This window comes from Taudactylus pleione, unplaced genomic scaffold, assembly GCF_031769625.1.
Source record: "Taudactylus pleione unplaced genomic scaffold, aTauple2 ptg000329l, whole genome shotgun sequence".
Lineage (NCBI taxonomy): Eukaryota > Metazoa > Chordata > Amphibia > Anura > Myobatrachidae > Taudactylus > Taudactylus pleione.
This window is the reverse complement of record NW_028284730.1, coordinates 9937501-9960346: the sequence shown is the minus strand read 5'-3', so window position 1 is coordinate 9960346 and position 22846 is coordinate 9937501. Positions and strand designations below refer to the sequence as shown.

The following is a 22846-nucleotide window of genomic DNA, read 5'->3' as shown; positions in this document are numbered from 1 at the left end:
GACAGCCCTCCATATTTTCTGCGGTCTTGAAGCAGTGTCACAAGCACCAATAGTGTAGCCAAGGTGTGATTACAAAATTCACACACGTGCAGTTGTGCGCACATATAAAAAAAATATACAAAAGACACTATTTTATTTTTTTGGGTCCAGAACTTGGGCCCAGAGCACAGATTGATGATGACTGGAGTCGGGCAGCACTAGGTTGCAACTTGCATTGCTGCTGTATCTTGTGAGGCTAAGCCTAACACGCACACACGCAGAAAATAAACAGACAAAAGACACAAATTTTGGGGGGTTTTATTTCGGGTCCAGAACTTGGGCCCAGAGCACAGATTGATGATGACTGGAGTCGGGCAGCACTAGGTTGCAACTTGTGTTGCTGCTGTATCATGTGAGGCTAAGCCTAACATGCACACACACAGAAAATAAATAGACAATAGACACAATTTTTTTTGTGTTTTTTTTCGGGTCCAGAACTTGGGCCCAGAGCACAGATTGATGACAACTGGAGTTGGGCAGCACTAGGTTGCGTTGCTGTATCTTGTGCGGCTAAGCCTAACATGCACACACAGAAAAAAAAAGACATATATATAATTTTTTTCGGGTCTAGAACTTGGGCCCAGATGGATGCAGCAGACAGCACAGCACCAGCCCAGATGGACGCAGCAGTGACAGCACCAGATGGATCAGCAGTGCACCAGCCCAGGACACAGTAGACAACACAGCACCAGCACAGGTAAGTAGTACTACTTCTCCCAGCCCTACACTACCCACCCTCCCTGTTCATTCTCCACAGCTGGAGTGAAATGGCGGCTGCCGCGTGGTCCCTTATATACATAGAGACGAAAGCTCGCGAGCTGCGTGATTTAATCTCTATGGTTTTTCCTTTTTTTGAGATCCCAGGCCGGTGGGGGAACCGAACGCATGTTCGGTTCTCGCCCTGGATCTCAAAATTCGGGTGGGTTCGAATCTCTGAGATCCGTACCCGCTCATCTCTAGTTTAAAACATAGTAAAATGTATTCTCTTTATTCAGCCATTCACTGAGAGGTTAATGTGCAACATCTAGTATTACATTACACACTGTATCAATATACAGTTACATTGTAATATTGTTTTCGATACACTCTTCATTCATGATGCACATGTGTGTATTAGTAGACATTATAGAACACTGCCATCTACTGGACCAAGACCAAAAACACATTTCCTTGGCAGTAGTGTGATAGTTTAAGCCAGTGTCGGTCCAGCACCAAATCAAATTAAATTAACATGAAAACAATGCTGATACTATAGGGCACTGTGGTTCAAAAAAGTTTGGGAACCACTGGTTTAAGCTAATAAAAATGTAAAAGTCATAGCTGATTATATGATAGATGTTTATATGTAAATTTGTATATTCATGTCTAACTGGAGTCTATGTACTAATATTCGCCGTCCAGCTGCAATTATTTGAACCTAACTCGCTAAGGATATTTAAATTTTTAATAAAAATATCCCGGCTATGCACTACGGGAACTCGCAGGGACAGCGGTTGCGGTAACTGCTGTCCCCGCGAGTTATATCCCCGGCATTTAGGAGGTCTTTCCCAGAAGTGAAACATTTCCCCGGGGGAAGCCGACACTGCGCATGCGTAGAGTGCCAGCTTTCGGAACTGGCTGGGGGCTGCGGGTGAGAGATCGAAAGATCTCTCTCCTTCCCCTGGAGCCCTCATAGTCTTATAGGAGTTTACACCATTTGATGGTGTAAACTACAGCAGCTAATCTCTGAAAAGCTTCGCTTTTTGGAGTATAGTACATAGAGGTCAGATCGCAGTCCCCATTGATAATAATGGGGACTGCAATTTGCAGTGCTAATGAGCACTTTACCAGAGAAATCCGTGAAATCTCCTACATTGTGCTTTTAGTACATAGGAGCAATATATAAAATTATACAGAAACTGCAGTTTTTGCATCATTCTATGTAGTAAACAGCTTGATACATAGGCCCCATATCAGTCTTGTTTTATCACCCTGTACAATGTAATGTAATGTTTCCCCATCCTATGCACAGCACTGTGAAACCTTTGTGGCACTTTATGAATAAATACTAAAATACGGTATATAAAGGCTCAGTATATATACACACATATATATACACATACATGTGTATACATACACACACACATATATATATATATATATACACACACACACACATATTATATAGTTGTACATGGATATTAACTATAGAGCGACTGGCTGGTTGATATGATTATATTAATAATGTGTCAAAACCACGTGAGTAATGTATCACTATAATGAAATGTACAGTGCTCGTGCAAAATAAAGTGCAAAATGTGTGCAAAAATACTATTACATATATATGAACAATATTCTTCCTAAAACATAATGGAATAATATAATAAAGTGCAGAAAAAAGAGCCTATATAACCTCTAAAATTAATAACCCATTGTCAAACCTAATATAAAGATATCAGTGCAATCAATAAATAGGTTAAAAAACACAATATTTTAATATAGACACAAAGGGTAAAAACATTACTCATTAAGTGGAGGGAAGGGGGGAGGACAAGGTGATGATATAAAAAATGCAATTTTAAAATAAATAAGGAATAAGGAAATAGATCAATGTATAAGCAAGATGGCTTATCTGAGGTAGCAATAGGCAGTTCAAACAGCAGGCATAGAAACAGGCTATTTACATTTCATTATAGTGATACATTACTCACGTGGTTTTGACACATTATTAATATAATCATATCAACCAGCCAGTTAATATCCATGTACAACTATCTATGCTTTCAGTGAATTTGCCATTACTGATTATTTATTGACAGAGAGCTGACGCCTGTATTGGTCAGGCTGTGTTGCAGGTGATATAATTTGGTATCAACACGAAAGTCAGGGGTATATTAACCATTGGCGCTTTTCCTACTCATTTTCTTTTCATATATGTATAATCAAAATAGAGTATTAAGAGCACCACTGTAGTCTGATTATACCAATGTTTTACATTAATTGTATTGTAGCTATTAGAGATTTATAATGCACTCCCCCAGATATTATGCTGTATAACGTGCAGGTTTTTAGAAATGGCAATGTTACCCATAGCAACCAATCAGATTCTACTTAACATTTATATAGCACCTTCTAGAACACAGGTTCTCAAACTCGGTCCTCAGGACCCCCAAACGGTGCATGTTTTCCATGTCTCCACACTGAATCAAGTGAAATAATTAGCTCTACCTGTGGACCTTTTAAAATGTGTCAGTGAGTAATGACTACACCTGTGCACCTGCTGGGTGACCTGCAAAACGTGACCTGTTTGGGGTCCTGAGGACCGAGTTTGAGAACCACTGTTCTAGAAGATAATAGCTAGAATCTGATTGGTTGCTATGGGCAACATCTCCACTTCTAAGAACCCGCACTTTAGTAAATATACCCCTAAGGGTGTCAGCTGAATAAAGAGAATGATAGCAGTGATGGTCTGCAGTTTGTGAGTAGTGAACAATAAACTTGACAAACAGTGCTTTAAGTAAAAGGAATTAAACAAGAACCTTATGTTTAATGAGGTACCGTGTGCAAGGTGCTTAAAGTGTCAGTGCAAAAAAAGTGACTGCAATATGAAAATGCTAATGAAGGGATTAATTAATGCCTTCAATTTAGAGCCTACAAAGTGTACATAGTGCATAAAGTGTCTGTGCAAAGGAATGTGTCCCAAATGAGGATGTTAGTGACTATAGAGAGGTTAATACCTTCAATAGAAATCCCTACAAAGTTCTGTAGTCAATATGTGACATAAATCAGCAGGTCTGATCGATGCATGAAATAAACAATAAACACTTAAGAATACACAATTCATATACTAGGACCAAATAGTGATTCCTATATCTCTAAACCTCATTCAAAAGGTACCAACAAAAATGGATTTACTTAAACCAATTGCATATAAAAACAATAACATGCCTTAATTGATCTCTATACCTGTGAATGACAAATTGGTGCACACCTTCCCCAGCAATCTGCACCAGCAGGTGAGAGAGCTGCTCTTGTGGCTGGGAGAGGCTGTATCACAAAGGACACCTGGCTGATATCTATCCAGTAACAAGTTTTAGACCAGTAACAGATTACAGACAATAAACAGTATAATCTTTTGGTTCAGGAGATCATTAATAAGTGACATTTGGTCAATGTTAGTGGAATATTATTATATAATGTCCAGTGAGAGATATCAGTCTTTCAGTCTTTCCAGCATCCATTCAGAAGCAGCAAGACAAGTGTGTGAAATATGGGGTAAGTGGCTCTGTGTGAATGGGAAGCCATACTTTCCTCTTCATTTATAGTTGTCATTTTATTCTGAACATCTCTGTAGACCCTCCAACATGACCCCTTCCACCTGCTCTGCTCCTGACCTTCGCACACATTTTATTATGAATATTACCTGGCTGTATTAATTGATATTTTAAAATTCAGCATGTTCTTCTGTTAACCAAATGGAGTAGTGAAAATAGAGCATCTTGTGGCTTTGGCTGATGATCAGCATAGATGCACATATCCAGCATTATTGCATTGCAGTTACTGTAGCTTAGGCTGCTTGTTAGAACATTATTAATGGAGAATGAGTAATGTCATCATACAGACTTGTGTGGGTAATAGCATTGTCTCCTGTGGTCTGTTCAAAGTGGCAGGTCGGAGTCACATGACCGTACTTTCTGTGTGATTGCTGATGATGACAGGCTGAAGTGAAGTCACATGACAGCGAGTTAGTTTGGAAAATCATGCGTACAATATTTTCAGAGGAATTGCTGGCATGACAGGAGAAGAATCTTCACTTCAGTTGGCCACCAAGGGGTAAATTTACTAAGATGGGAGTTCTATTAAGAAGTGATGTTGCCCATAGCAACCAATCAGATTCTACTTCTCATTTATCTAGCACCTTCTAGAAGATACTACCTGGAGTCTGGTTGCTATGGGCAACATCACTTCTTAATAGAACTCCCATCTTAGTAAATTTACCCCCAAGGATTAGGGCAGGGTGAATTCAAACATGTACTGTATGAATGACTTTGGGAGCATGACAGTAATTCCACCTACAGTACATTCTGCCTGATTGCAGTTTTCAATCTACAAACAACATTAAAGGGACACATCCACTAGACGATTAAATTGAACAATAACTATATCGTTATCGTTCAATCGTTAGAAAATCGTTTGCATATAGTTTAAAAAAAATTCTAAAACAACCAGCGATGCTCCCACTGGTCGTTTAGACATCTATCATCGTACAATTATGTTGTCAGGTTCAGCATGTTTGCAGATGATTGATGTGCCTACACTGAACGACTGCTCGTTCAATGTAGGCTCATCACAGACTGACAAACGACTGCACGATTACAATGTCATAATCGTGCAGTCGTTTTCATGTCTGCAAGTGGATGGGCACCTTTACAATGCTTAGCTGCTACAGGTTGAGTCTCCCATATCCAAATATTCCGAAATACGGAATATTTTCAGCATGACTGAGATAGTGAAACCTTTGCTTTTTGATGGTTCAATGTACACAAACTTGGTTTAAGGCACAAAATTATAAAAAAGTAAGTATAAAATGACCTATAGGCTTTGTGTATAATGTTTATGTATATGAAACATAAATTTATTTTATGTATGTACACAAACTTTGTTTGAACCACAAAATTATTGAAAATATTGTATAAAATTACTTTCAGGCTGTGTATATGAATCATAAATGCATTCTGTGTTTAGATTTGGGCCCTATTCCTAAGACATTTCAATATGGTATACAAATATTCTAAAATACAGAATATTCCGCTATCCAAAATACCCTTGGTCCCAAGCATTTTGGATATGGACGATCAGGAAAGACATCGTAATCGTAACGTTGTTCCTGATCCCCTGTAGTGTCTGCACTGAACGATCAGTCGTTCAGTGTAGGCACAGTCCATCATTCCTGAACATGCCAATCTGTCGTTACCGGCAGATTGTGCTGCATGTTCAGGCGATGGACAATGTCGGAAACGACCAGCTGGAGCGCGCATCGCTGGTCGTTTCTCACATATGAGTGCACGATTACTGAGCGATTGCACGATTACGATGTCGTAATCGTACAATCACTCAGTAATATTGCCCAGTGTGTACGCACCATTAGTGTTTGAACACTGATCTGTAAAATCAGGCTCTTTGTAAATGAGGGCAGATGGTTACATTTGGTGAACAGTCGCCCAGGTTAAACACAGCATCAAGGAAAACAGTGTAAAACATGATCTTGCATAACTTAACCTTTACCTCCCGGCAACAATCAGTTATGTGTAACAATTACATACATGCGGTATGATCTGTGCCACCAACGACGTGAAAGATATCTTCAAACGATATCTTTCAGTGAAGTCATCCTGCCACATCTCTGCACAGGCAAAGTTGGCAAGATCGTGCAAGTTGACATGCATGTACGGACGATCATAGATATCATTATCGTTCATGCGGGAACACGCATCGTTGGTCGTTCACTGCATAAAAATGAATGATATATCGTTGAATGATATCATTATCGTTCACAGATAGCATACCGTGTGTATGCACCTTAACACTTCAGATGCTAATCTCAGTCTGTAATTCTAATAATGTCATATGTATGCCTCAGACTGACTTTTGCTGATGGAATATCTAGGCTGTGAGCTGAGTGCGTCATGCAAGACTTGTGTATTTGAGATTGAAGAGGATTATCTGGTACACTTGCTGGGACTGTGGACGGTAAGATGGGCTTCTCATATTGCATAAAATTTACTATTTTAAGAGCACGCTGGCTGCTGTAATGTTTGTTGCAGACCCATGAAACAGCAAACTGCTTGGTTGGAGATGTAAACATGACCTGTTCTGACTAACAGTTACTGGGTGGGATGTACTAAACTGAAAAATGTGGAAAACCCCCCGAAATTCAGTTTTCTGGGGTTTAACCGCATTTCCCATATGTACTAAGCACCGGAATGCATCGTCCCGTTGGGTAACGACATCTTTAGATGGCGTTACCCAATAGAAGCCTTTGGGCTTCTTATCGGGACGCCCTCAGAGTGGGATCCAATCGGATCCCACCCAGGTACCCCTACGGTTCGCAAGTCCTTCTGTGCATGCGCAGAAGGACACCAGATGGACTTCTGGGTGTGAAACCTGGAAGTCCTTCTGTCTGAGGCTATTGCAAAGCACAGCTCTTATAAGGAGAACTGTTCTTTGCAATCTTAATCACATTTCTTAGTACACACCGGGGTAATTAACCACGGTATGTACCCGATAAGAGGCAGGATGTATTGCATCGTGTATGCGATGCTTAGTCTATCATGTCCACTGGATGTAGTACCAGTGCCAAAGTCGATGGGTCAAAGAGTTGCATCACCTTCCACCGTCTTACTGATGGTTAAGCATACAGATGTGTCCTCATACGTCTAGTGTCCATATGCCATATAGCACAGCAGGTTTGCCATTTCTTATACGCCTGAACGCAGCATGTTCAGTCACATCATGTCGTATGCTATCGCAGCATAATGCACCAGAGAGTGTAATACTACTTTCTAGCCACCAGATGTTGTTTTTCCAAAAACTGCACTGCGCATGCATCAAATATCCAATGAAGTGAAACTACAGTACTCTACTGTATGCTTTATTGAATAACTGTACTACACTATGGCTGACTGTCTTGGCTTGCTAATCTCATATACGGACAGTGTAAACAGTCACACATGTGAGCATGTAGCAAACAAAATGTGACTTGTTCTCTAAAGGTGGGTACACACTAGAAATTGTGCTCCCTTGAACTCTCCCCGGCACTCCAGGACACGATACAGTATGGTGCTTAAAAGTGTCCAATCTGACCAATGATCCTTAATGATTTCCTTAATGCATCCTTAACGATTTCCAGTGCGTCATGTATGAGATTGGCAAATCTTGCCTGCTGTAGGCAAGATCTGAAGATACGATGGATGACCCACGGGTACGTTCATCATCATCGTTATGGTGAGTGAACATTCACGATTTGCACATATATTACACAATTTGTCTTTACAATGCGTCAAAATAGGCCAAATCGTGCAAAATATCGTCTAGTGTGTGGGCACCTTTTAGTGGTTAGCGGCTTTATTTATTTCTCCTGTTCAGTGACTAAATACATAAATTTACTACAGTATGTCTTCATCAAGTTCGCAATTATTTGCAGCTCATCTAAGCTGATAGCATCTTTTTTTTTTTTTTATTGGTCATTTTTCCTTATTTACATACAGTATGTAGAAGTATAAGTAGAAACCGTCCGCTACATGGCAGTCCGACTCTTAGACAATCAGTGCTATATGGTAGTGACTCACATGGGAAGTGTCATATGTTGGGTAGCGCTGTACATACTGTAACATACACCGTGTCCAGTATGGATCAGGTAACTGTGTTTTAATGTTTTTTTCCAAGACCTGGATTTCTTCTTGGACAAGGGGACCGATCACCACCAAGGACTACTGTAGGAGAGTATGAAATGAAGCCTGGACCCTCTCATGTCTTAGCATGCACGCAATGGACCCTCTCACGTCTTAGCGCGGGGATCCACAGGTTTTTCATGCCGTGACTAAGACGCTTGTTTGCCGTGTCTTGAGCAACAACGTATGAGGACACATCTGTAAAAATAAAATGGCCTTTTTTTCACGTAGTCTCCTTCAGCTCAGTATTTCGGTTGGGTTAGTTTCAGTATGAAAATTTTGTCTCCAGTTTTATGTAGGCCTCGATCCATTACATTTCTGTATATTATTTGTGTGTTCAGTAGATATGCCTTGGAGCTGCAAAGAAAGATGAAACTCAAGTGATTGCAGTGGAGACAAAGCAGACTGAGGGGGAACCCGTTACCGTCGCTACTCTACATCCTTCTCTATTACCTATGGTAGCGGTATATTGGTTTCTAAACATACAACTTGTTGGTACTTTTAACTTACACTTATTGGGGGCAAGCCCACGGGTCAAACATTATAAAAAGAGGGGAAGTGGAGAAGTCCCCCACAGCAACCAATCAGATTATAGCTGTTATATGTCTAGTACAGTCTATAAAATGATAGGTAGAAGCTGGTTGGACATCTTCTCCACTTGTGGTCTTTAGCAGGTTTGATACATCTAAATGATTGATAAAAATGGTTTGATACATTAAACAAATAGAAATAGAAGCATCTAAATGAAAATGGGAGTTCAGGGAGTGACAATAATGTATGGGGCTAGCTCTACTTTCTATCTACTGATCATGGTGACCATAGGTCCTTTTTATTGGACAATGACCCATAGGTTAGAAACTCCTTGTATAAATATTCCCTCAACTGATTTAGTATACAGTAATTCTTGTTTTGGATGACAATATTGCTGATATGTGGATATTATTGTATTTGCAGGTTAATGTACATGGCTTAGAGTTTACCCCACCTGTAACCTTCATCCTTAGATCTGGGTCTGGCCCAGTGTACATCTCAGGACAACATATAACTCGTAAGTGTAATCTACCTACTTTTCTGCACACTGAGGCAGACACCATGCACCATTCTCTCTGCTTGGGCGATGGAAAGCCTGCAAAATTATTGTAAACTCGTCGACAGTCAGAATGTCAACACAGCATACATACCGACATTCTGGCAGCTCCCCCAGGGCAATATTACCGGCATTATAAAGCAGTGGGCGGGGCTATGATGACACGATTCAGTGCAAATCGCGTCGTCACACCCTGGACCACCCACTTTTGCATGCAGATGCGGCAGTCCGGCGGCCATTCTGTGGGACTTTCCTACTCTTGCAGGAGGCCAGGAGCGACACCCAATGTCCGGGAGGCTCCCAGGAGAGTAGTCAAGTATGCAATAGTCATATGGTCGACAACCAATATATCGACATGCATTTATGTAATCTGGTTTAAAATGTCGACATGAATGTCAACATTTAACATGTCAACGCCAAAACATCATGATGGGGGGGTTCTTTTTTGCTGATTTGTAGGATTAGGCTGAGATAGGCACACTGCAGTCAGTGTTGTCGATAGGTTAAATGTCAACATTCTAACTTGACTTTCAGAACCTGTCGACATTCTTGTGTAGACATACTGAATGTTGACCTTCTGAATGTAGATAAGTCATATCACACCCAAATGATCACCCTTCTGACTGAGACAGAAAGACCAGTTTAAGAAGATGTGGTTCATTTTCATTACTCCTTTCAATTCATTTTGCCAAATTATTGCCATATTTGTATAATTTATTTATTGTAACACCTATTTCTGACAGCTGAAAATACCATGGAAGGGTATACTGAGAATTTTCAGGCATGGACTAAGTGAGAGTTCACATATGGTGGTCCTGTCCGAAGATACAAATTCTTTGGCAAGAGGTCATTGATTTCCTATCATGTATACTCTCCATCAGTGGCGGACTGGAGCATGAAGGGCCCACAGGGGAACCCAATAATAGAGGCCCACAAAGGGGTGTGACCAGTCACTGGAGGGAGTGTGGCCAACTATAATGGGAAAAAGTATTGGTATAATTTATGACCCTTTTATATACTAAAAAAAAATATATATATATATATATCTCTATATATATATCATACAAACTCGGCACTCACATGCTTTTCAAACTGCAACTCCTTTGAACATAGGGAATGTTGGTTCCAAAATATTGCAATAATTTGTTAAGCTGGCCACCGCTTCACGGTTAGATGGGAATGACAGTGAAGCGGTGGCCGGCTTAACAAATTATTGCAATATTTTGGAACCAACATTCCCTATGTTCAAAGGAGTTGCAGTTTGAAAAGCATGTGAGTGCTGAGTTTGTATGATATTTTTTATGTAGATGGTGTGGTCACATACCAAGGGCACCCCAGATGGTCGAGTGCCGTGGATTGAGCCTGTCGTAACAGAGGGAGACATACACTTCATTGGACTGAATAGAGTTTTACCATTAGCTTGGCACTGGGTCTCATCATTTTTACACACTGGGAGCATATGATGCATCTTCATATTTAAATTGCTGTTAAGGAATCTGGTTACATTTATTGGTTGAGAAACATCCATCTAATCATTCCAGTAAAATCTTTATAAGAACTACTTGGCTTTTAAAAGCCTTTCTAGGAATTTCTCCCTATCAAGGGACAGAAAATAAGCTTATACTACTGAGTGTTCTAACCAGTTCCATATCATCAAGTGTTTGTTCAGACCAGTTCCATTTTTGTGTTTACCCCTGATGAAGTCCTTTAGGTGGACGAAACGCGTAGGGTCATCGCTTTGAAAAACCTGCACCTACCACATAAGAAATCCACATAAGAGCTCTCACCTGTAAAGGTGTAGGTGGCAGATAACAACATCTATCCTTCTGTACTGGGGCAGGTTTACTAAAAGTTGTTTTATGCGATTTATGTATTTATTTGTATTGTAAATTGTTTAGATTTTTACCTCTGTTGATATACCAAGAATAAAATATTCAGGTATAAGAATTATGGGCTACCATAGGGCTTTTATTTTATGAACAATATCCAAAACATAAACTTATGGTGATTTGAAGACTAACTAGAGGGTTGTGTTTGACCAACAGCTAATATTGCAATAAATCCCCCTAAGTGGTGGAAATTTCTTCTGTTCAATTAATACTCAAAGTTGTAGCGCACCAAAGGTACCCCTTCTCTTCCATTTCTATTTTTAGGTCCTCTACTAGCAGAGGTCCACCTAATTGGTGCAGCTGAACCAGTGTACGTGCGATATAAGGGTTCATTTTTTTTATATATATATTATATATATATATATATATATATATATATATATATATATTAGATTAGATTAGTGGGAGAGGTCCGTGATCTACTCCTGTGCATGGCAGTCAGTTATGTGGGCCTGGGAGATTTGGTCTTATAGGCAGTTCAGCGTTTGGTATGGAGTGGCCAGGGGGATGGTACAAATGACAGAGAGATAGTGTTTGGTGAGGAGGGGTCAGGGGGTAGTGCAGATAGGTAGGGGTGAATATGGAGGGGTCAGGGAGGTTGTGGTAAGCATGACAAAGTCAGAGGTAGTGGTGAGCCACCCAGTAACCCTTGCAATGTGGTCAGTTGTGGGTAAATGAGACCACTACACATGTACTAACATTATGCCACACTGTAGTGCCCCCCACATTATGCCACACTGTAGTGTCCAACACATTATGACACACTATAGTTCCCATATAATGTACTCCCCAGAAGCCATAGCAGCTGGCAGAGAAGAAGTCACAGCCTCAGAGGAGCATGTGATGGACTCCACCATTCAGAGCTCGGCACATGCTCCTCTGACCCCTCTGCAGTGACTACAGGGATGTATTACCCAGTAGTGCACTGCAGTGCTGAGTCTGACTGCAGTGTGCCCTGGCTCCCGGTCCTCTGCGTGAAGCTGCCGGCAGGGTCAGTCACATCCTTTATGACTGCCCGACAAGCAGCTGCACTAACTGCTATGCGAACAGTGCCGTAGACCACATCCTCCTGCGTCAGAGTGCCTGGCTACAAATCATTGGGGCCCACCGGGGATTTCCCAGCTTGCTCCCCATTCCTATTCCAAGTGACTTCCAGTATTTCCTCCTCCCCTTGGGAATTCCAAAACTGTCTCGTCATCAAAACAAATTAGTGCATCATATTGTTTCCGCCACGACATGTCAGATAGCTGTGGATTGGAAGCTCTCTACTTCCCCCATCTCTGCAATCTATTGTACCTCGTATTTGGTACACATACCGGATGGAATATGTGACCGCTATTAACAACTCCAAATCGTTTGACAAAATATGGAGTTCCTGGTTAGCCTTCCAAAATGTCCCTTCTTCATTCACTATATAACAGCTCATTATATTTCAATTTTTTAATTTTTTCTACTCACCGACCTGAGGTCCCCCCCCTACTTGTTTCTTTCTTATTCTTTTTTGTTTTCTTCTTTTTATTTTTCTCGTTCTCTTATTGTCTCTTTCTCCCTCTTTCCGGCGAGCTACTCCGGACTAATGGAGGAAGCTTTCATCCTTCACTATTTGAATATTGTAAAAAATTATCACTACTGTGTTTATTATATATAGGTGGACCTGAGATTTAATAAGTATGTTACTTCTTTAAATGTGATTTTTTTTTTTTTTTTTTTTTACTTCTGATCACTGTAACTCTATGTGTTCTAACAAAATATATTTAAAAAAAAAAGAACATGACCATAAATAATGTAAAAAAATGATTGTCCAGTATTGGCTTCAGCAACAGTTATTCCCCCAATGGCATCAACGATTGTGGTTTCCCCAAGGTGTTATGGCCGATGTTTGTCACAAACGATTTTGTTGTCCCATTTCAGTAATAATGGCAGCCAATATGAGGGTTTTGCATAATCCATAACCAATTTATCAAATGGGTGGAAATTAACTTGGCTTTTACATTTACAGTGTTATAGATATCTCATCTTCTCATAATGCAGGCACAGGATTACATGGAAAACCCATCATGTGAAAGGAAGTTATATGGTATTTTCTGGCAATATACAGCATGGTGTGACAGGAGGTGGATTAATTACAGTCATATGATACATGTATAAAAAGATTTCACATACTTTGTGAATAGCAGATATTCTAGTAACTAATGTCCAGTACTTGCAGACAAAACATAATTTTGAATTATTTTCCAATTATGTAAAGTGCAAAATTCCTACTTACCATACTCCAGATCCAGCTGCAAGGCCAGTGCCACACATACACATGAGCTTCCCGTCCCACACTGTGCTTTCATATGCCACTGTGCTCCCTCCATCTAACACTATGCTCCATCGTACCTCATCCCACAATGTGCTCTCCTATCTCTCCCCCCCCCTCCTCCCCCTGTGTACCTCCATGGTCTCATGTCCCCCCCTCCTCGCCCTGTGTATCTCCATGGTCTCTCCTATTCCCCACCCCCCTCTGTGTGTCTCCATGGACAACTCCCATATTTTGTCTCACTAGGCCTTCCCCAGCTCCTCCAACCCTCTCTATGGCCCCCCTCAGTTCCTTCCCCAGCCACTTACCTCTCCTAACCTGATCTCTGCCATCTGCTGAGCGCTGACGGTGGCTCCTCCTCTGTTCTTCTGTGGCAGCGCACAGACTACATAACAATAAAAACTTTGCTGGGACATCATGTCCCAGCGACCTGGCATCAAATTCATGCCGGCCTGCGCCTGCTGCTTTCTTCAGCAGAGCAGGCACAGGGGGAGCAAACTGCTGGCCGGGGACGAGGAATATTAAATCCTCCCACAGCTGTGCCATGTACAGGGCAGCAGATGGCAGCTGCGAGCGGCCCTGAAACAGCAGATCATACCGGCCTGAGGGGCAGATGGTACCCTGCCCCCTGCCCAGCCCTTCTCTACAGGTATGGCCGAGGGAGCTGATACGCATGCCGAGCAGCAGCAGCTCTGCTCACATGGAGTCCTGCAGCGAGCCTCCTCCTCAGCCCTCTGTGTGTGTGTGTGTGTGTGTGTGTGTGTGTGTGTGTGTGTGTGTGTGTGTGTGTGTGTGTGTGTGTGTGTGTGTGTGTGTGTGTGTGTGTGTGTGTGTGTGTGTGTGTGTGTGTGTGTGTGTGTGTGTGTCTATAAATTATGTGTGTGTGTATGCCAGAGGTGTCACTGGGTCAGATGACACCCAGTGCACACTTTAACTCCCTCCACACGTGCCTGAAAAGGGAGCACGGTCTACCATAAAAAGGCATGGCCTCACAGGAACTTACCATTGCGTCACTCCAGGAGCAGAATCCCCAAAGAGTGTACCCGCACTGCAGGCTCCTCCTCTGTGACAGGAGACGAGTGCTGCAGGAGAATGTCTTACTCAGTGGCATAACTAGGGGGTGGTCAAGTGGGGCATGTGACCTGGGTCCTGTTGGACTTGGCGGCGGGTGGTTTGCGGCACTACACAGTAAAGCAAACACGCTGATTAGTACATTCACTGATGGTGAGTGTACTACCCGGTGGCGGTGTGTTTGTTTTAGCAGCCAATCAGAGTCAGACAGATTCTTATTGGCTGCTGCACCCAGAGCCGGTGCCGGACTGGAGCTCATTTATGAGCTCCGCCTTCCAGCACCCATAGTGGGCGAAGGGAGAGACGCCATAGTCCCGAGTGGGAGGAGCGGACGGCAGCAGACGCAGGAGCGGGGATTCGGGTAAGTATAGTTTTGTGTTCTGTCTGTTATATGTGTTGGTGGCACTGCATAAGGGGCACTACTACTGGCGGCATTGCTACAGGGGGCACTGCATAAGGTGCACTACTACTGGCGGCACTGCTACAGGGACATTGCATAAGGGGCACTACTACTGGGGGCATTAAGGTGCATATGGAACGGAATGTTATCAGAGTGACGAGAAACTGTGGTGTGTCATGTTGTTGGTGGAGTGTCATTTTTCAGTAGCCACACCTCCGACAACGACGTCCACTTTTTGTCACGCAGCTTCGTAGCGCGCACACTGTTGGGGGTGCCAATTTTCATTTTGCCCTGGCCGCCAAAGACCCTAGTTACGCCACTGGTCACATTGCAGCACCTGGCTCCTGTCACTGAGAAGGAGTTAACATTTTTGTGTCACAACCTTCGACCTGGTGTAGCCCGCACACCCATAGTGACGCCACTGGTATATGCTGTGTGTGTGTGTGTGTATGTATTATACAAGTTCGATACTCTGCACTAAAACCAAAACAGTTGAAGCTTTTGCCGGTGCCTTCCTTCACAGTACAATAGAAAGTAGAGGAGCCTCCGCTAGTCAATGTCAACGTTTCAACTCTATTTACAGAATTTTCATCAGGACCAGAAACATAGAAATGGTCGCTTGCCTATAACCCCTTTCACCAAACAACCCTGAGTGCAGTGCAGCCTCCGCATTACCGGCTGAATTCTGCCAACGCCGTCCTGGAGTCCCGTCCCGGCCGCATGACGTCAGGAGCAGGAGACCGGTTGCTGTGTAAATAAATAAATGATCAAAACACATACGCAAAAATGTAATACAAAACAAATTACTTATGGAAATCCTGCACACACATGTTTGTTGAAACACAAAATGCCCATGGGATTCGGACGCTGTCGCCATTTCAGTCTTTTGAGAATTATCAGATTGGGATATGTGTGGCTACTTAACCAGTGTTGTTTGCACTTTGTGTTTCAACAAACATGTACTGTATATGCAATTTTGTGTTTCAACAAACATGTACTGTATATGCAGGTTTTCCATAAGTAGTTTGCTTCATATTACATTTTTGCGTATGTGTTTTGATCATTTGTGTGTTTGCACTTGTGTCACAGCAACCGGTCTCATGCTGCTGACATCATGCTGCCACGACAGGGCTGGAGGCAGTCAACCTTCGTGCCACCTATAACTTCTAAGAAAAAAAAATTCAAAAATATATATATATATATATCTATCATACTTGCCTTCCCTCCCCAATTCGGCCGAGAGCCTCCCAAAAATCGAGAGCCGTTCGCAGCCCCCCGGAAAGGCAGGCAAGCCTCCCGGCAGCCGCTGACCCCTCCTGTACCCCCGCTGTAATAAAAGAATCCCAAGCAGAAGGGGGTGGGGGGCGGTGATACGATTCTTGCCGAATCGTGTCACCGCCTGCTTCACAATGCTGGTAATCTAGGCAATGTGGGGCCAAAATGACGTGATATTGTGGCCATGCCCCGCTCCTCCCACAAATGTCGACCACGCCCCCTTGATTTGCCGGTCTGGCTGCCCCCTCCCGGAAGGGGCAGCCAGAAAGGCGTCAACTCTGATAAAAACATATTAGTATGGAAACCCCTCCCCATTTAAAAATCCTAAAATTGACACTTATTGCTCATAATCTATTACCTTCAGCAGGGCGCCTGTGAGATTAGGACTTTACTATGATCAGCGATATTTGTTCATTAACAACAGTCTGACACAATGTGATCCATACTGGGACATTGCTGATATTATATAAATAGGAACAAAACTGGTAACATTACTATTTGGCCACTGCTGGTGTCACCTATATGAAGGTAATGCTGGCATGGTCAGTTTCAGGACAGTTGTGGTATACTAAATATAGGGGCAATGCTGGCACAATTAATATGGGCACTGTTGGTAATGGTATAAATACTTGAAGAGCCATATTGGGGTGGCGGCACCATAATTGTTACCCTTAGGGCCCAATTTAGTTTTAATCCTGCTCTAGTAACCATGGGAGATGTATTTACCAAAATATTAAGTTAAGTCATTCCTTTTTTATTCCTTTGAGGATGTAATTGATGAGCAATGTAGGAAATGTATTTGCTTGTGGTTGAAGGAACCACAACAGTGTCCCGCACCACAAACCGGGGATGTGTTCCTGGGCCGTTTTCTGACTTTCTAATTCCAATATGTTTACACGCAGCAAGTTGTTTCATATATCATATTTTTTATTTCATAACTTCGATTTTTCTTTCATTTGTTCTTTGTCTAGTGGAAGGTAACATGAATTCTTCATTAGAGGAGGAAGTAAATGTAAGGTGAGGACATTGTTAGATATATATATAGAAAAATATCTCTGTATGATTACTAAAGATGTGCGGTTTGGTTTTCCTGAAAAACTAACACACCGCAAACTTAGGGGTTCCTAGTCAAATCAAGTCCCAGTTTTTAATCGCTTTGGGGCTCGGATCTGCTGTAAGTACATAACTCTGATTTAAAACCGAACTCTGGTATTGGATTGCCTGTAAACATGTCTAAATTACATGATTTTAGATGTTTTTTATTGATCATTAAAGGTATCCAAAACCGACCCAAAACCTTTGAGGATGATTAATTAGAACATAAACACAGGGGTCCACGCACATCTCTAATGATTTACATATTTTAAGTCCTGCCTCTTAAATGTCTTTGATTTCTGCAACACTGTATCAGGGCCGTTGAGAGCCTGGCCGGGCCCGGGTAATGGAGGGAGCATGGCCTAATCGCGGGAGGCGTGGCCACGCCCCCATGAAAAAAAAATTAAAAATCACTTTTTCAGTGCTGCATAGCGGAGAGGGGCGCTGTAAGCCCCCCAGCCCGGTGCAAAGCAGGGGAGGGTGTGATCAGTGTGATCGCTCCCCCTTCATAGCCATAGGAGACTGCTCCGGCTGCTGTAGCAGCCGCGGGCAGTCTCACACAGCAGCCCAGCACAAGCTGTGTGCTGAGCTGCTGTGAGGGAGGGGGGGGGCGACGCGGGACCTGGGCTCCGCTGGGTCCCTCTAGCAAGCCCGTGTCCGGGTAAACTGTGCCCGCTCCCCCCCCCCTTCTCGGCGCCCATGCACTGTATTATAAAGATTGGTTAGTTTTCATTCTAGCACCATGCACCTGTTAAAACGTGTGTAGTTCCTCTTTCCTGCCTGAGGTGTCGATCTATGCTCTGGTGCTTCTAGCACACAAACTGCTGATTCTCATTAGTTTGTTGTATCAGCTGAGTGGGATAGAAGCACCAGAGCAGAGAGCGACACCCTAGGCAGAATAGAGGTACTGCATGGGTTGTGACAGGTGCAGGGTGCTAAAATGAAGTCTAATTGGTCACTGGAACATTTACCGCAGTGTTTCTCAAACTCGGGGCCTGATGTAGCAGTGTACACAATTGCAGTTATGTACGCAGATGGATTATGCAACACTGCGTTTGCACTGCGCATGCGTGGTAATTGCACTGTGATTACGGATGCACTGAGGAATCCATCACAGAGAGTGTGACAGGCTGTGAGCATTTGGGGATGGTGACAGGAGACTGGCTGTAAAAGCGCTGGCATGTCTGTCCGTTTGAATGCCGTTTCCTGGGCTTGCATAAATTAGCTGCTGCGATTGCATACAGAGCTTGAGTGCTCACTGCAAGCGACGAGACTGGCAGCTTCTGCGGCTGGTCAGACCTGGTGTAATTGTACATGATGGTACCTGAATAGTTTTTTCCACAGGCTATCAAGGTGTTAAATTATTGAGGGGGTGGGGGGGCTGTTGTTGTGGCATGATTGTTTTTTGTTGTTGTGTGTTCCAAGGGATGTGTTAACCCGGATCTAATTCCTTGTATATTTATGTATGTATACTTGGCCAAATAAAGCTGAATTGAATTGGATGTACATGCAATAGTGCGAGGTGGTACGGATGTGAGAAAGCAGCAGTGGGCGTCTCCACGCTTCTTCGAAGCTGTGTACGCAATAGCGTTCCTTACCGAATCGGTCCACCCTACCAGTTCACGCTTTATAGATATCCATGCATTGAGCACAAATGGTTAAAATCAAACTGGTAGAAATACTAATTAAGTCAATAGTGCTCAAACATGGATATTTTTAAACCCTGGACAGGTTTACCCCCATCGTACAATGTATGGTGATGTATCACTTTTGCTATCTTGTCAAGTTCAGAAAACAAAACATTTCTGCATCTCCAGAAGGTGTTAGGGAAAAGGTGTCCTTTCAAAAGGAAAGATGAAGCTGAGTGCAAAGATGGATCAGTCTGGATTCTGTTCCATCGCCTCTGCCGACTCCCAGGATGCACATGTGTGACCTAGGGCTCTATTTATCAACATTATTTTTACTAAAATAATGTGAAAAAGGGTGTTTTCACTTTCGCTCGCAGTTCCCCCAAGCCGAGACATGATTGACATACTGTGGCCATTTGGGGACATGGACAGGGCAGCGACCACAGCTTCTCTGGCCCCAGTAGCATCTTCAGATGCAGCAGCGGATCAGAAAAGCCGGCAAGAAGCGTCAATAGCATATTGTACAGCCGCTGCATACAAAGTCGCAGCAACTGTGCCATAGCGTTCATCTCTGAACCAGGCCCTTAATTTTAGATCTTGGGTGGATTTATTCAAAAAGTAGTAAAATTTGTAGTGTTTTTGTTTTTAAAATGTGTTGGCCACAGACTTTGCCTCGGTTGGTTTTGCTATGCTGATCCTGTGCATCTGTTTCTTCAATTGCATTTATTGAATTCTGAAGAATCTGTATTACTAACCTGTTAGTATGCCTTTTGTGTCAGTTTTATTTAGATTGAAGGACTACAAAATGATATTCTGCCCATCGGTGAAACGTGTGATACCTCCTCCTCAGTACCAGATGACATTGGCACATGGAACATCCTTTAAATGTAAATTATTGATATAGACCATTGATTTGTCAAACTGTTTACCTTCATTAAACTGTTATCTACAACTACTGTATTTCTGAAGTCACACTTTCGTGAAGACAAGCTGCATAAAATGTAATATAAACCTGTTTTTATTATGGTTTACATGATGGTGATCCACATTATACATAGAGGGGTAGTGGACTTAGAACATCCCAGGTGTAGGTAAATATGAAATATGAGTGTGTTTTTATAAAGGGCTAACACAGTTATAATATTTTCTTCAGAGTGGGAATACAGGTGGCAGCAGACACTCAATGTCCGGTCATGCTGGCACTTGTAGTTCTACAAGTGACGGCATGCCGGGGGAAGCTTGCTGGGACCTGTAGTCCTACTATAAAAAACAATATTAATGTCTATAGTTTGCACAATTACTCCCACACCCACCGCCACCGCCGGGGGTGCTGGGAAGAGCCCTCGGCTGAAAGGCCAAGACTGTTAGATACTTGTGAGGGGAGGACCCAGGGGAAGAACTATGGGAGACAATGGAGGCGCCTGCCGCCAGGCACCAGCACTGAAGGGGCACCTCCTCCATTGCCCACAATATATTCACCCCACCTAGGGCTATTCTATATTAGTGTGTTTGTGTGTACAGTATGTGATAGATATATATGTTTTGGACTGATTTTACATTATGGCAGGGGCACCCCACTCTGTGTGTCTCCTTGCTATAGTGTAAGCTCCCTGGCTGGTTCAACCTGGTGCTGGTTACGTGAAAACTGGGGGGCCCGATGTTGGTTTTCCCCTTGACTTTCAAGTACCAGACCAGGCTCAGAGGTTTGGGGCTGATTATGCTTTAAAAAAAAAAATATTAACCCTTTCATTACACTGTAAAACACCAAAGCCTGCACTGATCATACTGATCGGTGCAGTACAAACCCACCACTCACGGGCAGGTCTAGCTTTCTTCCATTCTGATGTGATTGTGGTGTGATTTTGATCATGTTTGACAACACTTTTCTTAGTAAATCTGTAATTTCTTTTCTTGTCTATGTAAACCATACATTGTTTGTCTGGAATGGGATTGAAATACCGCGGCTGTTTAGCTGCCGGTTCAAATCCCGGCAACTGATGCCCGACAGGATGAAGATCCCGACTGGGGTAGGTAAGTACCCTAACCCTCTTTTAGTGGTGCCTGTGGGGTGGGGCCAGGGGATAGACATCGGGGTTGGCCTGGGGTGAGCGTGGAGGTGCACCGGAACAAACGGATGAGTGTGTGGGCGGAGGAGGGGGGCTGGACTCCTCCGGCTTCTCTCCTGCTGCTTCACTGTGTCTTTGCAGCCTGTCTTCAAGCTGCGGCTGCGAGGAGGCAGTGAAGCAGGAGAAAGGTCCCCTTATAGCGAAAAGCTTTCTCCGCAAAAGGAGCAGCTTCTCAGAAGTGATAATTAAGTATAGGAGGCATGACGAATGCCTCCTATACTAGGATAGAACTCACAGCAAGTTCAATCCTTAATTATCACAGGGGATATTTTTGCCTTAATGAATAGACCCCTAATTGGGAGAGAAGTGCAGACAAAGATAGTGCAAGGTGAGAGCCAACATGTTAGTGAATTCTGCTCATGAAAGCTTATAGACTATAGCAAAGAGGACCTCTGTGAGCAGCGCCTCTTCCCAATTTGTAGAATAGCTACATGTATGTTTTTTTTCTGCATACTGAGCTTATGTACCAAACTTGTGCAAGAAAGAAAAAGTGAAGTTGTGATAGCAACCAATCGGCTCCTAACTATCACTTTATAGACTGTGCTAGATGAATGATAGCTAGAAGCTAGATGTTATCTCTCATCTTCAGATGGCGAATACCCCCGCTTCGGGTTTGCAATCCGCTCTTCCCTATGGGAAGTAGGATACGTTCGGAACCCTCCGCCCCGCCCGGCTCCTTCCACTAGATGTCGGGGCTCTTATGCGCATGCGTGACCTGTAGGTCGCGCATGCGCACCGCCGTCACTGCTCCGATAGGAGCAGTGAAAAGATTCACTGCTCCGAAAAGGAGCAGTGAAGCCGCTCGCTGGGGCAGCTGATTTCACATCAGCTGCCATCGCGCCAGAGCAATGCTGAATTGCTCCGGTGGCAGCGGTGAATTAGAATGTTAATTATCGGACCCCAATAATTAACATCCTGAATAGGCCCCTATGTATTAGAAACGAACCGTAACTCTGCCACCTGCTGGCTGACTGAATGAGCTTTGGAATACAATTATAGCAGGTCTGAAACTTCTCTTTTGCACACTTCACATCCACCTCTAATTAGTATGGGCCTGATTCAGAGATGTATGCTAATGTCGCTGATGCTGCGTCTCTGTTCGCAGCCGCTCTGCAAACATATGCAAATGTCGCAGTAGCCAGGGACTATATTGAGCCGTCCACTATCTGCTTTGCAAATACAATCATCTGCGTAGAAAGATGTAGCTTCGGTCGCAGACCATTCGATTATCACAGTCCTGAGTCGGCCTGTGGTCACGCAGAATAGTCGCAGGACCTGAGGCACCAGAGTCCTATTTGTTGCGTATGGGATTGCAGACGCCCCTGAAATGGTTCATCCAGGGGTGTTTCTAGAGAGGAGGGGGCCTGTGTGCAGTCTCCGACATGGGCCCCCTCCCCTCTGTCCGGCTGCACACTGAGCTGTGCGCGGCCAGCACCGGAGTTATAGACTCTGGGCACTAGAGTGCGTCCAGAGTATATAGAGTATGTGCAGGTCACTGGGAAAAT

At 43.2% G+C, this 22846-nt stretch overlaps 1 protein-coding gene across 3 annotated transcripts; it reads left to right on the top strand.

The window, feature by feature from the left end:
• Positions 1-3995: 3995 nt before the first annotated feature.
• LOC148509347 (nucleoplasmin-like) lies at positions 3996-20143 on the top strand. 3 transcript variants are annotated; one of them, XM_088443243.1, is made up of 6 exons: positions 3996-4293; positions 6686-6768; positions 8813-8926; positions 9423-9516; positions 17464-17509; positions 19995-20143. In XM_088443243.1, the coding sequence occupies exons 1-6, from the start codon at positions 4191-4193 to the stop codon at positions 20002-20004; spliced, it is 450 nt and encodes a 149-aa protein (XP_088299369.1). In that variant the 5' UTR covers positions 3996-4190; the 3' UTR covers positions 20005-20143. The 3 variants fall into 3 exon arrangements, with proteins under 3 accessions (XP_088299369.1, XP_088299370.1, XP_088299371.1); XM_088443244.1 differs by having other exon boundaries at positions 6659-6768; XM_088443245.1 differs by having other exon boundaries at positions 4015-4034; positions 6659-6768.
• The last annotated feature ends 2703 nt before the right edge of the window (positions 20144-22846 follow it).

Excerpts from the sequence above, each read along its gene's own strand:
- LOC148509347 (XM_088443243.1), top strand. The coding sequence starts at position 4,191 with ATGTTAGTGGAATATTATTATATAATGTCCAGTGAGAGATATCAGTCT. Across the intron at positions 8,927-9,422 it reads ATCCTTCTCTATTACCTATG|GTTAATGTACATGGCTTAGA; the intron begins GTAGCGGTATAT and ends TTGTATTTGCAG. Across the intron at positions 9,517-17,463 it reads CTCAGGACAACATATAACTC|TGGAAGGTAACATGAATTCT; the intron begins GTAAGTGTAATC and ends TTCTTTGTCTAG.